This window comes from Opisthorchis viverrini (genome assembly GCF_000715545.1).
Source record: "Opisthorchis viverrini unplaced genomic scaffold opera_v5_8, whole genome shotgun sequence".
NCBI classification, from domain to species: domain Eukaryota; kingdom Metazoa; phylum Platyhelminthes; class Trematoda; order Opisthorchiida; family Opisthorchiidae; genus Opisthorchis; species Opisthorchis viverrini.
In genome coordinates this window covers 849005-862629 of record NW_008751664.1, presented here as the reverse complement: position 1 = coordinate 862629, position 13625 = coordinate 849005, and the positions used below count along the sequence as shown (strand labels likewise).

The following is a 13625-nucleotide window of genomic DNA, read 5'->3' as shown; positions in this document are numbered from 1 at the left end:
TTTTATTGTCAAGAAAGAGATCTTTTGTTCGGGCTAGTGACCATTGGATTTGGCCGACCTACACGACCATCTTTTGGGGCCAGATCTGGCAATATCATGGAGACAGATTCTTTTGGATAGGTGCAATCCATTGATAATGATAAATCAAATTTCTGCATGCTTTTCACTGATATGATTTTTTAGCCAGATGGTCATGAGTTATATTAGGAACGGGTCGCCCCCACGCCGTTTTCCTTTGACTTCAAATTAACGTTATTGGCCAGCTAACTTAGGCAGTTTACCTTCTAAAAGTGTTGTGCCGAACTCAATGGCAGTTAGTGAAAACCAACTAATAATCGTGATCAGCACATACACTGGTAATCATCCCTTACAAGGATAACCCCCCAGCATTTCCTGCCGGCTTTCTCTCGTTGCTTGGCTTAAATAACGAGGCAAACTATCGATTGAAGTACAGTAAATTCCCAGTTATCGGTTTCCCGCCGATTCAGTGTCATCACTGTTAGTTACCTTTTACTCATTAGGCGGTTAATAGCAAATTCATACCACGGAATTTGGGTTTTTAAAGGTGAACTTCGGCGGCTGCCAAGCGTTTAAAGCATTTGAAACATAACACAACTCGGCGGTTACCAGACAACACTTAACTCAGTATAGCGTTTTTATTAAATAAACGGACGTGTACGACGAGATGGTCCTTCCGAGTTTTTAGGACTTCAATGTTTATGCATGCATTGTATCATTTACTGAAGAACTGTAGTTCGCCAATGACTTTTTTTCATATGATCTCCACGCATGGGCTGCTATGTTCTGTCCTTATTAGATTTAGAAAACCTTACCTCGACCTACATCTACTAGCGGGCTTTAACTACTGAAAATGTTATTCGGATCAAGGTAAACAAAAATTTGACCCTCTCATGATTTGCTTGGTTTTAGATACGGATACAATTTCGACTGGTCGCGGAACCGTGCCATATTAAAGCAGCTTGTCAAAGATAATATTGATATTTCAATGCTCAAAGATGAGATGTCGACCACTTTACAGCAGAGGGGGAGAAAAACGTAAGTTAGTTATATTTCCCAAGTGTTATTTCACCACGGAAGTTTTTGTCATGCACATCCTGCACGACATTACCAACCTGGTGGTGTAACCTTCATGGTGATGGCAGGCTGTGATACGGCGCTGAGTTATTTTGTACACAGAGCTTGCATCCAAAACCTCTGATGTAATTTGTGTGACAGAATGTTACCCGTTAAAGTCCGATTTCAAAATGAGCAACCGCGTTCCCCCAGTTAATTTGAGTACTTTATGTTGGCGTCTGCATGGAAAGTTTTTGGGGGATGACTACTTGCGAATAGTCAGGTGACTTCTAAATTTTCGCTTTCCATAAAAAGGATCAATCAATCCGTAGGTTTTGGGACCAGAATTTACTCTAATGGCTTATGTTTTGAGTGTAGTAGCATTCGTAACAAGGTATTTGAGCCCGAAGGTCAGATTTCTTACCCACATATGAAGCGGACTTTAGTAAACTTGTATATGTATGTGTATATATGTGTACATGATTCCCAGCGGGTAAAACCGTTCCTAATATTTCCTATATTTCCCATGGATATCTACCTGGAACGCCGTTGTTTTCAGTAGCTTCCACCGTTTGCTTATATAAGTGACGTACCATTGAAGGAGCTAGGATGTCCTTCCTGGAAGTTTTCAGACACGCGCGAAATTATGTCCCTGTACTTTTACTGTAATTAACAGATCAAACTGGGTGAGACGATCTGACTGGTGTTTGAGCCGTGGGTCCTACCTGAATTGACTGGGTACACTTTATAACACCATAGTACACCATACCTTTATCAGTATTTTGGGGGATCGTCCGCAAAAGTGCACCCGTATGCATGAAAAGCTAATGACTTGTCAAAAAAGGTGTCATTCATCTTTGGCTTATTAGCCATCCAACATGAATTTATGTGCTTAAAAATAAACCGGCTAACTAGTAGTTCTGCGTCTTGTACGTTTTTGCCGACGAGCAATCCTAATCTTGGTTTGAAAGTATTCTGCAGTAGCTCAAAAGGAAGTAATTTGTAAACACCGCCTTCTATAACTGGGGTTTTAGGGATTCCTTTGGTGTTCTTTGACCATCTGAAATGTCTCAAAGAGCATCGAACAAAACAGTTGAGATTGATATTACTGTTCTGAGAGTAACTTCAGATCTGTGTCAGTTTGTTTCCCCTCCCAGTATGTGGATTCATCATCTAAAAATAAAGATAAAATTTAACACAGTGGAAAATACAGTGCTGATGTTTTCGTGTTCCTAGGCACGAAATTATTCTTCATATGACTGCTCCGTGAATGTGACTGCATGACCTTCATCTAATCACGACACCAGAAAATTGAGGAGTCGCGTGAACAACACCAAACATCCGGTTGGTCTAATTAGCCAAAGATAGTTTAGGGCAAAATGTCTCCACACATTTTACTACTCCATTCTGGGCCACTTAATTACTGCTTTTCAATATTCTTTTGAGATTCGTGTGGATACTATCCGAAAAGTGTTTGAACGTGTTAACATGGAAAATATATAGTTTAAGTTTATCTACTCTCAGTTGGAGGCAGTGGGGACATTAGTTGGCGATGTGTTGTAATATCCACTCGGACAAGTTGGTTCCATTATGACCTAAATAAACAGGTAATGTGAGTAATGAGATGAAATATTCGTTCCCCTAAATGCATGATCAGTGTGACGGAAAAGACACCAATAGTGGTTTGCCCAGTTTGTCTCAGATACATTGAGTACATATGTTGATGAAAATAAAGGTTGCTTGAAATGTTCTGATGCAGCAGTCTGCTGAATACCACGGAGACCAGATTCAAACACGTCGAAGTCGAATACTAGTCCACAACCTTATGATCTTCAGGTGGTTACGTATGAACGGAACAACACGTGATAGCAAGTATGGCTTCATTTCAAAAGAGGTGAGTAATGGTATTCACCCTCAAAGTTGAACAACGAGTGGGATTCTAGAACATCCCGCTGGGGGAGTAGATATCAAAAATTGCGTGCAACAGTGAAAAATGTGATAAAATAAAACAAAAAAGGGCTCCAGTCCACTCCAGTCTAACGTTACGGTAAAAATTAGAGCTAATGCCGTTATTAGTCGAGCAGAAAAGCTGTACAGGTAACTGTCGGGCACGACGAAGACTTGAGATTTCATGGTTATAGCATATTCTAACTCTTCTGTATCAGTAATGCTCACACCCACCCTTTATCCATTATCCAACCTCTCAGCTGGCAACAACATCTGCTCACAATTTTGAGAAGTCATATGATGCAAATTATCCTGTCACTCCTTGTTCTACTTGATGCTGGAATCGTTATTACCGAAATTGTTCTGGAGATTCAATCACTTCAAAGTGAGTTTCTGGTAAAATAGTAGAGAATTTTATGACTACACAATTTCAGTAGCTGCTTCTGCTGTGTGTGAATCTGAAGCTCATTAGAAGCTTTGATCAAACACTGTTCCCCATCATCATCATCATCATCATCATCATCATCATCATCATCATCATCATCATCATCATTAGGTTTGAGCAGGACAAGCCGAAACTATATGAAGGAATGCCACTGCTGAATAGGTTATTGGACATGGAGAAAACCTTTAGGCTGCTCTGTTGCTGACTTGGACTAGGATATGCAGCAAATAAGTATATTATTATTCAGAGAATAAATTTCTCGACGCCATACTGAACTCTGAGGCTGATAATTGTTACACTACGATACGCGATACACGATTGTGCTGAATCGGAATAAGACTTCGCGATTTTGTCGGACATATTATCGTGCAATACACAATACTAGGCTGATTTCTAGTTAATGATTTCCCTTTCTCACAACGATTTTATCCGAAATCAATCGGAAACTTAAATGTGGCAGCCGGTGAATTCGTGTCAGATTACTTCAAAAAGTCGTATTTATTTTTAACCACCGAGTTTTATATAAATGAACGACGCTGTTCTTTGAATTTGGTTCATTTCACCTGTTGAATTGGTTCATATACTGTCAGTCAATCAGTTTGTTTACTACCACGAAATGCTGGTTGATATGTGTGATCGAAAAAAAATGTGCAAGTGCAGTTGTGTGAACATTTGTTAGCAACCGAAGGCAAAGCGCGTAAAGCAGACACTCAGTGTCTGGTCCGCTGTCAATATCGTGTGCCCAAATTTAGACTGCCGGACTGCGGTTCAAAGTAAACGGATTTCAGCAAGAGCTTATGGCCTTATTTTGCCAACTATTAACCCATTCACTGCCTCATGTTGTGAGTTAAGATGACACATATTTTTCGCCTTTTCTCCTTAAAATAATTTCCAGTCAAGCAAAACATGTTGCCAGTTTTGAAAGCCCTATGGATTTAAAAACAGTGACGTTTACAATGGCGGTGCTTATGTTCCCGTGTATGCAGTTGAGGCGTGAGAGAGGCGCACACTACTTCACCAATCATCAAACTATAGGGACACTCACATAATGTCGAACTACTAGGAAACAGTTTCCTGCAATCTGGTTTTTCTTCAGGAAAATTCCACCTATATTTTCCAAAGCATTCACGTGGATTGCAGGCGCCCTCTGTACGTCACGTTTCATTGAACTGCTAGATGCCTGTGGGTTACGGTGTAGCAGCCTACGAGTACAGTATGAGTCCTAAGGAATGACCTTGATTACAAGCATGGACACGGTATTACTCTTAAAGCCTCTTGCAACATACTGAATAAAAGGGTTTTGTGTCATTCCACTCATCATTACATCCAACTTCCCAAGGTGTGACAAAATGCGATCATGCGCCCAAGACTCCGTCCGAGACAAATCTCTTCTTACTCAGTGGATAAGCTGCAGTATAAGTGTGGTTGTTGTCTTCCGAGATTTCATGCAAAGTTGCCTCAAGATTTCCCATGAGTTTCGCAACTGACATAGAATTGGAACAGGATCTTCCAGTGTTCCTCCGGGGTCGTCACGTTCACAGATCAAACATCCTTATGAATGTACCGTTACTACTTCGTTTTTCGCCAGCAGATTTCGCTTGAGAATCAAGACTTGATGGTCCATGGATGAGTCACGCGTATATGTGTAGCGTTTCGCTAAGTACCCCTGCCCACGACAAGGATTGTTAATTACCTGAAATAACAATCAATTTCTGTGGAAACAGCTGAAGTTTGTCATTTCCTTCATCCAGCAGAGCCCCACACTGCGGTTTAAGTAACACTTGTTTGCGATACGATTCAGTGTGTTGATTTGAGTGATCCAACCAGCTTCATTTCTCAGGGATCAGGCTACATTTAATTCCATTTATTTTCGCCATTTGAAAACCTTGTGTACCGAAGCCTTGGTCAATATAATTAACGTTTCTAAATTTCCACAGATATTGCAGAGGTGATCAGACAAGTATTAAATGCAACACTGGTGCAACGTACAGGATTGTGCAGATGTATGTCTACTCCATCACTTGACAGCCAGCTGTGGTATATCTAAGGATATATATATATATATATATATATATATNTATATATATATATATATGGACGTGAAGCTCCACGCAGCCTTTGCTGCACGACGGATTTCCCGCCTGTGGTCTACGCTAAACTAACACAGGGTTATGAATTAGGACCACTATTGACGCTAGTTGACAACCATGGTAAATGGTAAAAGTGTTGACAATATTTCCATCCAACCTTGAGCCACCAAATTGAGTCACTGTGTATTATCACGTTACTTAACAAGCCAGGTTAACGGACGATCATTTTCAGTCGCAAACAGATGAAAATTAAAGAATTAGGTAGAACTACCGTCCCTATAATTAGCGTAGGCAAGAACATCATTCAGATCCTGATGCGAAACTTTTTATCACCCGAATAGTAAAAGCAACGACTATTACACGCTGGTAAGCAAAAGTACACAAAAAATCTCAGTTGTCGGCGTTGCCAAGTGCGCAAGGCTGTCACTAACTAGCACAGCCTAGCGGCAATGTCTTTTCATCGGGCAGAGGTCAGTGGATTATTGGCTCGGTGGTGCACCAGTCCCGTGATTCCAAGTGGTAGTGCGTTCACGGCCGCCACGGCAGAACTAGTCAGAGCAGGCCAAGCAAACGAACCACGAGCGAGTAGGCTACTGACTCACAAACATTCCAACATACCAGTGTCGAGTGGGCTGACTGTGGAGCAAGGTAAACGGTTGTTATGACGGAGCAAAGCACGTGATCAATAAGCACACGGACAGTCAGTAAATAACGAACGGAGGAGCTTTCGTGCCGCCAAGTCAGAAACCGGAATCGCTAGGTACACAATTTTGAGTGCGATAAGGATTTAGACACTGTTAAGGTTTACACTGTATTTTGTGTTGGCAAAGGAAACGACTGTCTGTCTGCAAGGTGACTAGCGCATATCTCTCGAGCATTCGTTACCGAATGGTGTTTTGTTGATATTTAAAACAGTCCCTTGGTGTAAAAACACCTCATGATGGAACAACAGTTTTGCCCGATATTCCCGATTTACCCAACTGTCTCATCGGGCGCGTACTGCACATTACAACAAAATCCAAGTAAGAAAAAAACGTCAAAAACTTTCTTTACAGTTTACCACTTTTGTCCCGGTTTTTGGTGTACCCGTAGACTTCCTGTGCGTTGGTGAGATAAGTGCTGTTTAAGGAAACCCACAAAAGACCGAGGAGTCTTGGATTGGTAACTTATTGTTGAAATATGTTCTCCGCAGTTGGCAACTAGTGGAGTGTTTTTGAATGCTTGCTTTAGATGAGTTGTACCTGCTTGAACCTACTAGTTTCTGCGTCCACCCTCTGAATTCGACATACACCCGTAATTCCTCATGACTTTTTGACCTCTGACATGCCCAAACAGTTTCCGTAAACTTTTATCGCGTGGCTTTTGACCACCTGCGTTATCACGTGGTGTGCGCGCATTTGTGTTTGCGCACATGTCGACTTGCTGTTGTCTCCTGGTTTTCCTCGTATTAGCACCAATGTGTGCAACGATTTAGACAAATTCCTGTAATGTGAGCCGCAGTTGGCAACTAGTGGAGTGTTTTTGAATGCTTGCTTTAGATGAGTTGTACCTGCTTGAACCTACTAGTTTCTGCGTCCACCCTCTGAATTCGACATACACCCGTAATTCCTCATGACTTTTTGACCTCTGACATGCCCAAACAGTTTCCGTAAACTTTTATCGCGTGGCTTTTGACCACCTGCGTTATCACGTGGTGTGCGCGCATTTGTGTTTGCGCACATGTCGACTTGCTGTTGTCTCCTGGTTTTCCTCGTATTAGCACCAATGTGTGCAACGATTTAGACAAATTCCTTGTGAGTGAGCACCAAGACTGCAATTCTTGGCTTGCGATTTAGCGCATCACTCAACCGAGCTTCTTGAGCAGGTGGTCGAGCAAAGATTTACTTCTCTCATTTCGGCACCTAGTTTTGTGCAAGTACCTCAGGCCAGACATCCTACGAAATTTCAATAGAATTTTACGTCCCAAAGCCTCAGAAACTAGCATACCAGGTCAGCCATCAAGATCGTATGCATACTGTTCCTGCAAATCGATGAGCACATGTTTGTCTCGAAACCATTGCAATATTTCGAAGTAAAAAGATGTCACCAGGCCTCTTCCTGGTAAAATCATTCTGTGCGCTCACAACCACAGTATAAGACCCAGAACTGGAAAAAGGAATCGTCAAACGCCCCCTATAAACTGGAAGTTGTACAGGCATTATTTTCGTGTGAATATATCATATGGAGCCCATCAGGAAACCTATCACCGAAAACATTTGCAACCAGCAACCAAGGAGAATCACTTGTCATATTCTAAACCTAAAGAATACGGCTTACCCGACACGAATAAGCAAAAAACCACCCAGTATTGAAAACTGAACTGCTTGACTAGCAAAACTATACCAAAACACCGATCCACCTGGTCACTTGTAAAGCTTTTTAGTCGAGAGCTAACAGCTCCTATCGATGCTCTCAGGGGTAAACACCCATATCCTTCTGAAAAGATGACTATGTTTGCCTTGATAAATAACTTCAGTTTGCATTCAGAATGTCCCAGTACGTTCTATTCACTCGTTGTTCGCTTTTTCGCTTGTACACTTATGGGGATACTTGATAAAAACCTTCTAGAGAAAAAAGCTGTGCCATCATGCTGATCACCGTCTCACTGGACGTCCAGTCTTATTTGTATGAATATTGTCCTTACAATAGCTTCCTATGTGTAATTATCTTTGTGATGGAACCATTTTCCTCCTTACATTACACACTTAACATACGTGCACGAAAACGACAATCAGATTTTTAGACACGAACGCATAAAAATGGTATCGTGAGCCCGCATAATTTAAGCAGTATATGGAACCCATAAAATATTTGGTCGGCGCTAAAGAATAGTGAGTACCGGAGCTACCTTAAACCTAGTTTGTCGCCTACCTAGTTTTAGCCCGAATACACTGTAAGATGACATGCACAATCTGTTTAGTTCAGTGTGACCGATCGACACCCTGCATAGACCATCCGTACTAAAGCTTTTATGATAGGATTTTTCATTCACTGTTTCTCCCGTGACACCCATTTGTGCTTCATTCGGAACACCATCTACATCCCACATCAAAACTCAAACTTTTCTCTTGTTTGAGGTTACAAGAACAACTTTCGCCACCGACTCAATGACATTCGGCAAATACTCTGCACTATCGTTGAGATAAATACGCCAAATGGTCAACCACATCCCAGCTGTTCATTACCATGGCCATCCGAAGACTGCAACAGCACAAAACACTATGGACTCCCAAAAATATACCATGCTATCGACGGAAAGTTGCGTCATCCTACCGCCGAATCAGTGGAAGTAATCGGGCCAAGCGGGACAGGTTCCAGTTATTTTCATCCTCAAAATTCGGGCACCCACCGGTCCCCTGATGCAGAACTACTGCAATCTGTGACCAGCCTCATCAACTATTGGGAATCCGTTTATAGTAATCATCAATTCCATTGTGTGATGCGAAGCAACTCAGATGCATCAGGTAGTACTAAATGCCTTGCATTGTCCCTGGTCTATTCAGAGTGTGACCCACCATGCATACACATCATATAATCGTATAATCCTTACAAACTCAATCATCTCAGTGTGAATTCTGATCATCAGGTCGGATTACTTGTAGGACATATTGGCTTCAATCATTATCTCCGGGCGTCAGCCCGTAACAGATATACAAATTAGCAAAGCAGTTTCTCTCCAGTCCAACTGATCCCATAACTATCCCATCTAGAAAACCATGGGGTATGCTAAATCCATGGATAACGCATTCTTTGCTTGGTTGACTGGTCAATGCTACTTGTGTCTAATGATAGATATGGATATTCATCTCCTTCATTTTCAAAGGAGGGTCAGGAAAATGCGATGACAACCCATACTCAAAAGATGTTCATTCATGCGTGTGTTTCACGGTTTATTGAGCAGAACTGGAAAAAGTAGGTGTCATAAGACTAATTAGGTGAATGATTTTCAAGTAGGTGTAGAATAAATGATAACAATGCTGCACATACAGGTTAATGCGATGTGTATAAGCAAATAAAGTGGAAATGCAACACGTTGATTGCCGGGCTTACTCTGTAGCCTTGCATTCTGTGTGTTTTAGGGAAAATGAGTGCCAGAAAAAGAGAGTTTAATTTTGGTGGCGGCTACCCAAGTTGTCAGCAACTAATAGCAACCTAAGTGAGTTGGCAAACGCTGAGTACCTTTCGTTCAGAAACTAATCTGAGAGCCATTCTCAGAAACATAGGAGTATTCCTTGTTAAGAAATGCAGATTATCAGTTTATCTGGTGACAATTCGTAAGGCGCCGTTTTTGGTTTGTTTGATTAAATTTTTAAGGACCTGCTCAGAAGCTATAATGAAACTGCACGGTTCAATCATGTTGTTAATTCAGTAGCATATACCTGCAAATTAGTCTGCGTTTTTTTTACTTTTATTACGTAGCTGAATTTCACTCAAGGTGTTCTTGCTGTGAAACTTTGCCAAGCCATACTTTGAGCTGTGATCAAACTCCACCTCAATACAGAATATCGTTTTTCATGGCCTGTATCATTTAGAAAAAAAAATCGCCCAATTTCACCATAAATTCACCATGCAACTCGCAAATATGTCTGAAAAACTGTTAATCTGAATGATGTTTGCTGTTAAATTAACTGAGCTGTCTGTCCTTAAAAATGGAAGCTACTTGTATTGCCGGAGGGCCATTTATATTTATTTTACACTTATTTACACTCATATTATTTATTTATTATAATTATATTACCTCCTTTCAGACAATAAATTTACTCTTTAGGTATGCATCATCCGATGGCATCGCTTCCCAAAATTAATAAAGAGATCATTGTTTCTCTGACAAGTTGGATGAAAACTCATTCGATTTTATTGAACTTTAGGCACGCAAATTTAATGTTCCGGACATTTAACTCAACAACATTGATGTCTTTTAGACTAAGATCGATTTCGAATACTCTATTCGTGGAGTGAAAGGAAAGCTAAGGGGAATGGGAAAATGACCACGATGACGACCACATCCTGGAAAGGACAATTTAACAAACTGGCATATAAACTGAGCCCAAATTAAGAATCTCACTAGAGAAGCTTTTATCCAGAAGGATAAAGCAAGCTATTTGCTTCCCTTTGATTTCACTACCTAATATATATCTTTATTCAGAAGGCAAATTTCATAACCGTTTTCACTTATTTTTTTATTTTTATCCTCTTTGAGATCATACATTCTACCAATAACGTAAGTCAGTAAAGGCGAAAATTTACCCGTTCTGAAGGGCTAACAATTCCGGACTCACTTGTATGGCCCAAGTGAGACTTGTATCAAAATATATCCGTTTTAGAAACTTAGACCTAATTTTCAGCGCATATTATTTTGTGAACATAGAAAAAATAAACATCCAAATGCCCACGGCAATTTTATCTCCAGACGTGAGCATAGCCGTGAATAGCAATTGATTGCGTGAAAAGAATTCATGCTCCCACGTGACATCGTATATTTTTGGCACTTGAATAGATATTTGCAACGACACAACATGTGAATCCTTGCCAAACCGTAGACTTTATGTCAGAACAGCCTGTATGATAATGCTGGTCGCTGAAGTTTCGGTATACGGAATAACTTTTTATTGAAAATAAACAACTTTATTTGATACTTTTATACACTTTAGTTTGGAAGTCGGTGAATGCATGTGCACCATCTAATTAATCCGTTTGTTTTTCATTCCATTGATTTCTCCATGTTTTCCTTTACATCCCATCTTAGAGGCAAGTGCTCAACTTAACCACACGCTTTCTAAGTCTAAGGCTGCATTGCGCCGGACACGCAAATACAGCACAATTATTTTGCATCGTCAAAGGAATGGAACCCACTTGCAAACTTTCAGTGAGATTCGCCGGCAACCTAGGAATAACACGACCACCAGCACCACTCATAACATCGCTTTATCCGAAGTGCAAATCGATCGGTCAGGAGAGGAACATATATTTGCTCATGATCCACTTAGCTTCACGCATGGTATGAACGTGGATAACAGCGCACAAATGATGCATGAAGCATCCGAAGTGTTACATTATCTCAGCATTGCAATTACTGGACTTTTTCTCATCTGCGTCATTATTAAGATCATTTGTTTGAAACGAAAGTTCCTTCGAGATACGAATGAGGTGAGTTGAGTTTTGCAGGTAGCCACATGTATGCCTTGTGTAGAAAACCTGCTTGCATCTTGTATGGTATTTGTCTTTGGCATGGAGAATATTTATTTGAAGCTTACAAAATATCGTTAAGAAAATAGATGAGTTAGAAATGACTACATGCGAAAAAAGTGATTGGCCTTAAAAAAGGTTCCAGCGGTTCTTTTTTCCAGAAGACGCACAATAGAGAATGTTTGGTCTCTTTAACACTAGACATGTGAAGAATATCTTTCTTATTAGTTTACTGATAACGATGTATCAAAGTTATTGGTGACCTCAAGAATGTACCAAATTGGTTGATATCAACAACGACTTTGGCAAAATTTGCAGCCCCAGCCTATGTTTGAAATCTTTGGGTATATTAAAGGCATTAATCAATTATGGGGTTGTAATTCCTGCTGTGTCCTTTCATAATCTTTGTATTGGCCCATTCTTGTTACAGACACTGTTGTTTGTCCCTTTCGCATATCTACCTTTGCCGAGCTAATTACAGCTAATCAGTAGATATTATACGTTCGTGTATTTTCACAACAATGCATTCTCTGCTTGCAAATCATGCAACCGCTCACATAACCAAGCGAAGGAAGACCACTATCGTACACACCATAGAGACCCTAAGTGGGCTAGGAGTTTTTCGCATGTGGTAAAATAAAACACCATCGATTTAACTTTTGTTATCATGGAGTGATTGCATCAACCAATAAGTTCTTCCCAACAAAGTGGGCATACTGAAATCTACGCATTTTGTCGTGGAAGTGATTGTTATATTCTACACGTTTCTAGCGATCACGTGACAGCTGGATTGGACTGCTTATTACTTTACTGCTTTATACTTTGCGTCTAATTACCTGTCAGTTGCCTGCATTTGGGTTTTTGTTACCAGTTGAGCTTGAGTGCATCGTGATTTGATTAACATGGGCTACGGAATTAGTGCCAGGTGCCAAAGTTACATTTTTGGTTATAAATGGGCAACAAGGATGGTAACGCTGTTTAGTTTTAACAGAATAAAATAACATAATGAAGGAAACAAATGTCGAAGGGGATATAATAGTGCATGCAACTTTTCGATTTGTAAATGGTGTATATGATAAACTTTGGTTGCCAATTCCTAAATTTTCTCCTGAAATATTCATGGTGATTGCATCAACTGAATAAAAGGGGCCGTGTTTTAAAGCACACCTGATTAAAACAAATTTGCAAGTGAAAGTCGGTTTTGTTATTGCAGTTTTCACACAACTTCACTAAAAGAGGCATTATGAAGAGCATTTGGAACAATACGGCATCCTTAAATGATATGTGCCACTTAGTTTTCTGCTGCTTACTCAAGACGCTACATATTTATGAATTTTTCAGAATATGCAGGTTTTTTTCTGGTAGACTTACTTCATATAAGTCATAGCATGAATATGGCCTCGTGTTTTAACAAGCACATCCTATTTTGTGAAAAGAGATAAAGCAGGGTCGATGGAGAATTAGCCGGTATATTTCTTTCATACCATACTTGATTCACTTTAGTCTGTACTTAAGCGTCAGTGTGTATTTCCACGTCCACCCCAGTTACTTTGCTCACAAAGAAAACCTTCAAGGCAATGCCACTGACACGATGGATGTGTCATCCAGTGGTTGTATCATGCCAGTAGAATATCACGGTGCGGTCTGGCTTATTTTTTGGGCGTTGTTTAGATTGCAATGGATGTTTGCTTTCAGATCCTCCTGATACAGTGATCTGCGATGACAGGTGAGGCAAGAAACGATATGCACGTTTGGGTGAATATCACTCACGTAACAACTGGCGGAATTAACAAAGCTGGGTCAGCTTAGCCGTGTGCCGAAAGATATTTCGGCACCTGTTGAAC

At 40.5% G+C, this 13625-nt stretch overlaps 2 protein-coding genes across 2 annotated transcripts in view; one reads left to right on the top strand and one right to left on the bottom strand.

Annotated features, from left to right (window-relative positions):
- The window catches only part of T265_00779 (hypothetical protein), a gene marked incomplete at both ends in the record, with an annotated part of 135400 nt that overhangs the window by 110963 nt on the left and 10812 nt on the right, over nucleotides 1-13625 (bottom strand). The window lies entirely within an intron of this gene.
- Nucleotides 1007-11741, top strand: T265_12634 (hypothetical protein; the record flags this gene model as incomplete). The annotated part of the gene is made up of 3 exons (XM_009164716.1): nucleotides 1007-1056; nucleotides 3282-3406; nucleotides 11342-11741. Coding segments are annotated over 3 exons (573 nt in total), but the record flags the coding sequence as incomplete, so codon positions are not given.